This window comes from Papio anubis, chromosome 17 (assembly GCF_008728515.1).
Source record: "Papio anubis isolate 15944 chromosome 17, Panubis1.0, whole genome shotgun sequence".
Classification (NCBI taxonomy): domain Eukaryota; kingdom Metazoa; phylum Chordata; class Mammalia; order Primates; family Cercopithecidae; genus Papio; species Papio anubis.
Genome location: NC_044992.1, coordinates 43,875,926 through 43,882,383, shown reverse-complemented (window position 1 = coordinate 43,882,383; position 6,458 = coordinate 43,875,926). Strand labels below are relative to the sequence as shown.

The 6,458-nt window shown below is 48.0% G+C and overlaps 1 protein-coding gene across 4 annotated transcripts; it reads left to right on the top strand.

Moving 5' to 3' along the window:
- Nucleotides 1–2,261: 2,261 nt before the first annotated feature.
- ATP5MC1 (ATP synthase membrane subunit c locus 1) lies at nt 2,262–5,650 on the top strand. Of its 4 annotated transcripts, none has more exons than XM_003912692.4 (5): nt 2,262–2,349; nt 2,916–2,963; nt 4,181–4,255; nt 4,936–5,114; nt 5,436–5,650. In XM_003912692.4, exons 2-5 carry the CDS (start codon nt 2,925–2,927, stop codon nt 5,548–5,550), a joined length of 408 nt encoding a protein of 135 aa, XP_003912741.1. In that variant the 5' UTR covers nt 2,262–2,349; nt 2,916–2,924; the 3' UTR covers nt 5,551–5,650. The 4 variants fall into 4 exon arrangements, with proteins under 4 accessions (XP_003912741.1, XP_009188450.1, XP_009188449.1 ...); XM_003912694.3 differs by having other exon boundaries at nt 2,301–2,419; XM_009190186.4 differs by lacking the exon at nt 4,181–4,255 and having other exon boundaries at nt 2,273–2,349.
- The last annotated feature ends 808 nt before the right edge of the window (nt 5,651–6,458 follow it).

Sequence of the window (6,458 nt, the reverse complement as noted above, 5' to 3'; positions counted from 1 at the left end):
AGAGTCTAGATTTGTGACTTGCCAGATTAGTGTAATTTTAAAGTATTTTTCTATTATAAAGTATCCATACTCATAAAAACATAAATCAATGTATTACACCCTCTAGAATTAACTATTAATGTTTAATATTTTTTCATTCTTTTTCCATGTGTATTTTTTCACAATTATATGCATAGTTTTGCATTATAAAACATTTATCAATATAAAATCTTCTTCAAGGTCAGGCGCAGTGGCTCATGCCTGTAATCCCAGCATTTTGGGAGGCCAAGGCGATCGGATCACTCGAGGTCAGGAATTCAAGACCAGCCTGACCAACATGGTGAAAACCCTTCTCTACTAAAAATACAAAAATTAGCTGGGCATGGTGGTGTGCGCCTGTAATCCCAGCTACTTGGAGAATTGCTTGAACCCGGGAGGCAAAGGTTGCAGTGAGCAGAGACCTCACCACTGTGCTACAGTCTGTGCAAGACTGAGACTCCGTCTCAAAAAATAATAATAAAAATAAAATATTCTTCAAAAACATGGCCAGGCACGGTGGCTCATGCCTGTAATCCCAACACTTTGGGAGGCCGAGGCGGGCGGATCACGAGGTCAGGAGATCGAGATCATCCTGGCTAACACGGTCAACCCCGGTCTCTACTAAAAATACAAAAAAATTAGCTGGGCGTAGTGGTGGGCGCCTGTAGTCCCAGCTACTCGGGAGGCTGCGGCAGGAGAATGGCGTGAACCTGGGAGGCAGAGCTTGCAGTGAGCCGAGATCGCGCAGCTGCACTCCAGCCTGGCGACAGAGCGAGATTCCGTCTCAAAAAAAAAATACGATTTTATTTCCCGTTTTATTTCTGCTTATTTCATTAAGTGAAAATATCATAACTTATTTCACCTTTTACTGTCAGTGGTACATTTACTTGTTTCCAATTTCGACAAACTCTGCAAATGCACATCTTTTTTAAAGAATCTGCATTTCTGATTCTTCAAAATAAATTTCTAGAAGTGATATTACTAGATGAAAGTGGATGGAGAGCTTAAAGGCTCTCAGTTACTCAAGAATTACTGGGTCAAAGAGGATGGCCCATTCATAGCCTTCGAATAAAAATAAATATTGCCAAACTGTTTTCAAGGAAGGTTTTCTAGTTCACCCTCTCACCAGCAATATAGGAGAGAGTGTGGCTTACATTAATAAAAAGAACTCTGCTGTTTTGAGCAGTACTAAGTGGTGCATTTAAACTTATATTTCTTCGATTAGGAAGGCTGACATTCGTTCCTGAAATTCATATTTCTTCCTTAGTGAATTGCCTGTTCCTATCCTTTGCTCGTTTTTCTATAGGGATATTATTTCATCCTTTCAGTGTTGTTTTTACAAAATAAACAATTTTTTGTTTGTTTTTCCCCTGAAACGGAATCTTGCTCTGTCATCCAAGCTGGAGTGCAGTGGCGCGATCTCGGCTCACTGAAACCTCGGCCTCCCGGGTTCAAGAGATTCTCCTGCCTCAGCGTCCCGAGTAGCTGGGATTACAGGCAGGCGCCACCATGCCCGGCTAACTTTTGTATTCTTAGTAGAGAAAGGGTTTCACCATGTTGGTCAGGCTGGTCTCGAACTCCTGATCTCAGGTGATCCGCCTGCCTTGGCCTCCCAAAATGCTGGGATTACAGGCGTGAGCCAACGCGCCCGGCCCAACAGATTTTTTAGAAAGCCATCTGGATGCTAGTCCATGACTGCTGAACACCGGCTGAGGCTCACAAAACTGCGCTCACCGCTTGGGGACTTTCCAGCCGGCCTTTACTCTCCATGGCTAAAGCGGACTTCCCACAAATCTCCACAGTGGGAATTACCGCAAAGGCGTCGGCTCTCCCGGCCTCGAATGTCTCGCGGGATCTCAGCTGTCCTTGGGGCGGCCCCCCCAGCACAACTACAAATCCCAATATGCAACGCGCCCCGTGGCCCAAGCGCCCGAATGAAGGCTCGAGGCCAAAGTCATGTGTATGACTGTGTCACATGTCCCGTCCTCTCTTCCACGCCTTTTTCTTCAGCTTCCACCTTGGTCGCCATCTTGTGCGCGAGGTTATGGAACCTCTGAGTCCCGCCAACTCTATGGTCGAGCGTTTCAGGGATCAGCCAATCGTAATCCAGATCTCGCAGTAAAGCCCAGCCTCTATCCGCATGGAGGCGGGAATTGCCACGAAGCTCCTGTGGAGGGAGAGGAAGCAGCTGCGGAAAGCCAGTAAGAGTGGAGGAATCGATGACGCAAACCAATGGGGACGCGGGGATATTACGGCCAATGAGAATGGAGGAGGTCCAGGACACGTGGGTGGGGGAAGCTGAGAGCTGAGACCAAGGGCTAAAGCTGGGAGGTGAGTCTGTCACCTTGAGCCGGGCGAGCGCTGTGGGCCGAGCAGGGGTTGCAGGGCAGTGGGAGTGCAGGTGACTTGGGACCGGGAGCCAGCATAGGCAGGGTTGTGGGCTGGGCAGTGGGGAGGGGTATTTCCCCCCAGAGCTGGGAGAAGCGATGGCAATCTAGATATGGCCTTATCAATGAATGTTAGTTACCAACGGTAATGAACGATTGACTGCCTCGGCTGGGGCGGGTCGACGACTGCCGTGTAAGATGGGCAGGACCCTGCGCGACACCTGCCCAGTGTCCGCCTCCAGCCTTCCTGGGAGACCATTCCCTTTCGCAACATTTCCCTCCTGGGGCTTGGGCCCCTTTCCTTGACTTCCAATCTCCATGACTTTCCCTTGAAGACCCGCTGCTCTGTCCCTCTGACCTCTAATGCCCTCCTCAGCTGGGGCACGGTGCAAGGAAGAGAGTGGTCTAGGGAGGACGGGCGGGGGTGAAGGGGACGACCAAAGGTCGTCACTATAAGCAAACAACCAGGCTCTCAATGGGATAATTATTACTTTTTTTTCCCCTCTGCAGACTGAAAAAATGCAGACTACCGGGGCATTACTCATTTCTCCAGCTCTGGTAAGCTGCCGCGCCGCGGTGCTCTGTAGTACCAGGTGTATGGTGTGGGCGCCATCAGTGTTTAATGAATGAACCCAGGGGAACTTGGCGTCCTGATGATGTAGGCTCTTTGAGGTGGCTGTAGGATGTGATGAAGGTAACTTCTAGGCCTGTGAACCAAGCTATCTTGGCTTTGGAATGTGGTCAGAGAGTCTGGATTTGATTTTTATCCCCAGTCTGGCTTGGCCATAGAGACAGCCCACTAAAACAGTGGTTTTCTTTTTTTTTTTTTTTGAGACTGAGTCTGGCTCTGTCGCCCAGGCTGGAGTGCAGTGGCCGGATCTCAGCTCACTGCAAGCTCCGCCTCCCGGGTTTACGCCATTCTCCTGCCTCAGCCTCCCGAGATGCTGGGACCACAGGCGCCCGCCACTTCGCCCGGCTAGTTTTTTGTATTTTTTAGTAGAGATGGGGTTTCACCGTGTTAGCCAGGATAGTCTCGATCTCCTGACCTCATGATCCGCCCGTCTCGGCCTCCCAAAGTGCTGGGATTACAGGCTTGAGCCACCGCGCCCGGCCTAAAACAGTGGTTTTCAACAGTGGCTGCGTGTTAGAATCATCCAGGGAGCTTTTAAAAATCCTGATGCCTAGGCTGCACCTTAGACACCATTTGCATCAGAGTTTGGGAATGGGGGTGGAACCCAGGCATCTGTATCTTTTAGACTTCTCCAGATGATTCCACTGTGCAGCCAAGTTTGAGAACCACTTCACTAAAAAGTATTTCAAAAACGCCATGTTACAGATGGCTCTCCTGGATGGCTATTCCAGTCGGTTTCCAGGGCTGATTGGCCCACTCCATTTAGGGTATGCAGCTGTGAGTGTATTTTAGCAGAATAAAATTTCCCCCATCTGATTACTCGGTGATCTGGGTATAAACCTTTCCTGTACCTGCTTTGGTATTAGTGTAGGTTCTTGTTCCATTCTGGAAAACCGATTAAGGCTGTGCCCAAAGGAGTGAACTTTGGTATGGTTTTGAATGGTGAAGGTTGCCACTGCTGACTACATCAAGCTATCAAGACAGCTGTCTCTGGGGCAGGCCTGATAGAAACAGGAATAAATTGACCTTGAAATACATTGAACTTATTCTGTTCATGAAATCTGTAGTCATTTTTGACAGCTCAGCAATTAGGGTTTTTTTTTCCTTGACTGATTTGGTAGGATGTGGCTTTCTGATTTTACAGATCCGCTGTACCAGGGGTCTAATCAGGCCTGTGTCTGCCTCCTTCCTGAATAGCCCAGTGAATTCATCTAAACAGGTAAGGGAGGAATAGCCCTCTTAGGAATGTTCCCAAGGCCCAGGGTGGTGGCTCACACCTGTAATCCCAGCTCTTTGAGAGGCTGAGGCGAGAGGATCACTTGAGCCCAGTAGTCGAGACCAGCCTGGGCAACACAGTGAGACCCCATCTCTACAAAAAAATATAAAAATTAGCCGTGTGTGGTGGCATGTGGCTGTAGTCCCAGCCACTCCAGGGCTGAGAGGAGAGGACTGCTTAATCCCAGAGGTTGAGACTGCTGTGACTGTGCCACTGCACTCCAGACTGGGTGACAGAGCAAGACCCTGACTCAAAAAACCCCATTCATTCATTAATTTTTTAAAAATCAAGGAATGTCCCCAGACAGGGGTCCTTCAGGTTAAGTTGTCTTTAGACCAAAGTGGGAGGAGAGTTGGAGAATCTGTGTGCTTTAATAGTTCTAAGTCCCCCATGGTGAGCCTTGTGAGGTCTGCCTAACCCATGAAATTTCCCTAGCCCTGTCTGACAACAGACCCGAAGACTAATTCCCAGCATACTCTGCAATCAGAGTATTCTGCATTTACCAGGCAGTTTGCCAACAGTTTCAGAGCTCAGGTGGGTGGGGTGAGGGAGGTAGAGTCAGCCACCTGTCCTTATGCCATACTATCTCTCTGCTATCTTGCCTGCCTTGCTTCTCTTTCTAGCCTTCCTACAGCAGCTTCCCACTCCAGGTGGCCAGACGGGAGTTCCAGACCAGTGTTGTCTCCCGGGACATTGACACAGCAGCCAAGTTTATTGGTGCTGGGGCAGCCACAGTTGGTGTGGCTGGTTCAGGGGCTGGCATTGGAACGGTGTTTGGCAGTTTGATCATTGGCTATGCCAGGTAAGTTTGGGTGGCCTGGAGCATCTCCCACTGGAAATTCCACCGTTTGGGGAAGCCTCAGCTGAAGAATCTCCCTTAAGGAGCCTTCAGGTTGATTTCATCTACATCATAGTTTCTCCAGAGAAAGCATGTGTCCAGCCTGGCTCACTTAAACTTACCAGGTTGGTCCACTCTGCTTGTCCATCCAAATCCCCAGGATCTGTGCAGGCTAGGCCCTCTCCCAGGAGTAACTCCACTCCCCATTCACCTCACCCTCCTATGCCCTCCCCTCCCCTCACCCCTTCCTGTCCCTCAACTGGCAGTTCTCTCTGTCCCTGGCAGGAACCCATCTCTCAAGCAGCAGCTCTTCTCCTATGCCATTCTGGGCTTTGCCCTGTCTGAGGCCATGGGGCTCTTCTGTTTGATGGTCGCCTTCCTCATCCTCTTCGCCATGTGAGGCTCCGTGGGGGTCACCTGCCTGTTGCCGCTGCGACTCCACGCCATTCCTGGTGCTGGGGTGTACTAAGCTTTACCATTAAACACAACGTTTCTCTAAACCCCTGTCGGTGCTTCTGTCCTTTGACCTTCAGGAGGGCCTTGGTAGAGGGTGAGGAGAGGGAATTTGGTCAACCATTGGTGATTGGGAACTCCTCCGGGCTGAGAAGGAGCACTGCCATGACTGTAAGAACACAGAGGGTTCTCATGTTCTCCCAGGAGGATGTGGGTTTGTCTGAGTAATGAGATTCTTGCCTTTTCCCTTCAGATTTAGTACAGTTGGCCCTCTGTATCCATGGGTTCCATATTTGTGGATTCAACTAACAGTAGGCAGAAAATCTTCAGGAAAAAAAGTGAATGGTTGTGTCTGTACTGCACATGTACAGACTTTTTTCTTGTCATTATTCCCTAAACAATACAGTATAGCAATTATTTATATAGCATTTACCTTGTGTTAGGTATTATAAGTAATCTAGAGATGATTTAAAGTAGATGGGAGGATGTGCATAGGTTATATGCAAATACTACACCATTTTATATAAGGGACTTGAGCATCTGGGGATTTTGGTATCCACTGAGGTCCTGGAGCCAATCTCCCACAGATACCAAAGGATAACTGTAACAACTGTATATTAATACATATATTCACAACTGTATATTAATATTAACACACAACTATATATTAATAAGCAATTATATTAATAGGTTAATTAATATACTGTATATTAATAGGTTAATAAATTACTAAAAATTAATAATTTGAAGGGCTTAATTTGAACCAAGCATTTTACATTCATTACCTCCACAACCCTAAGAGTTATAAGCACAACTTTAAAACTGTTTTGCAAATGACAGACCCAGGGTTTGGGG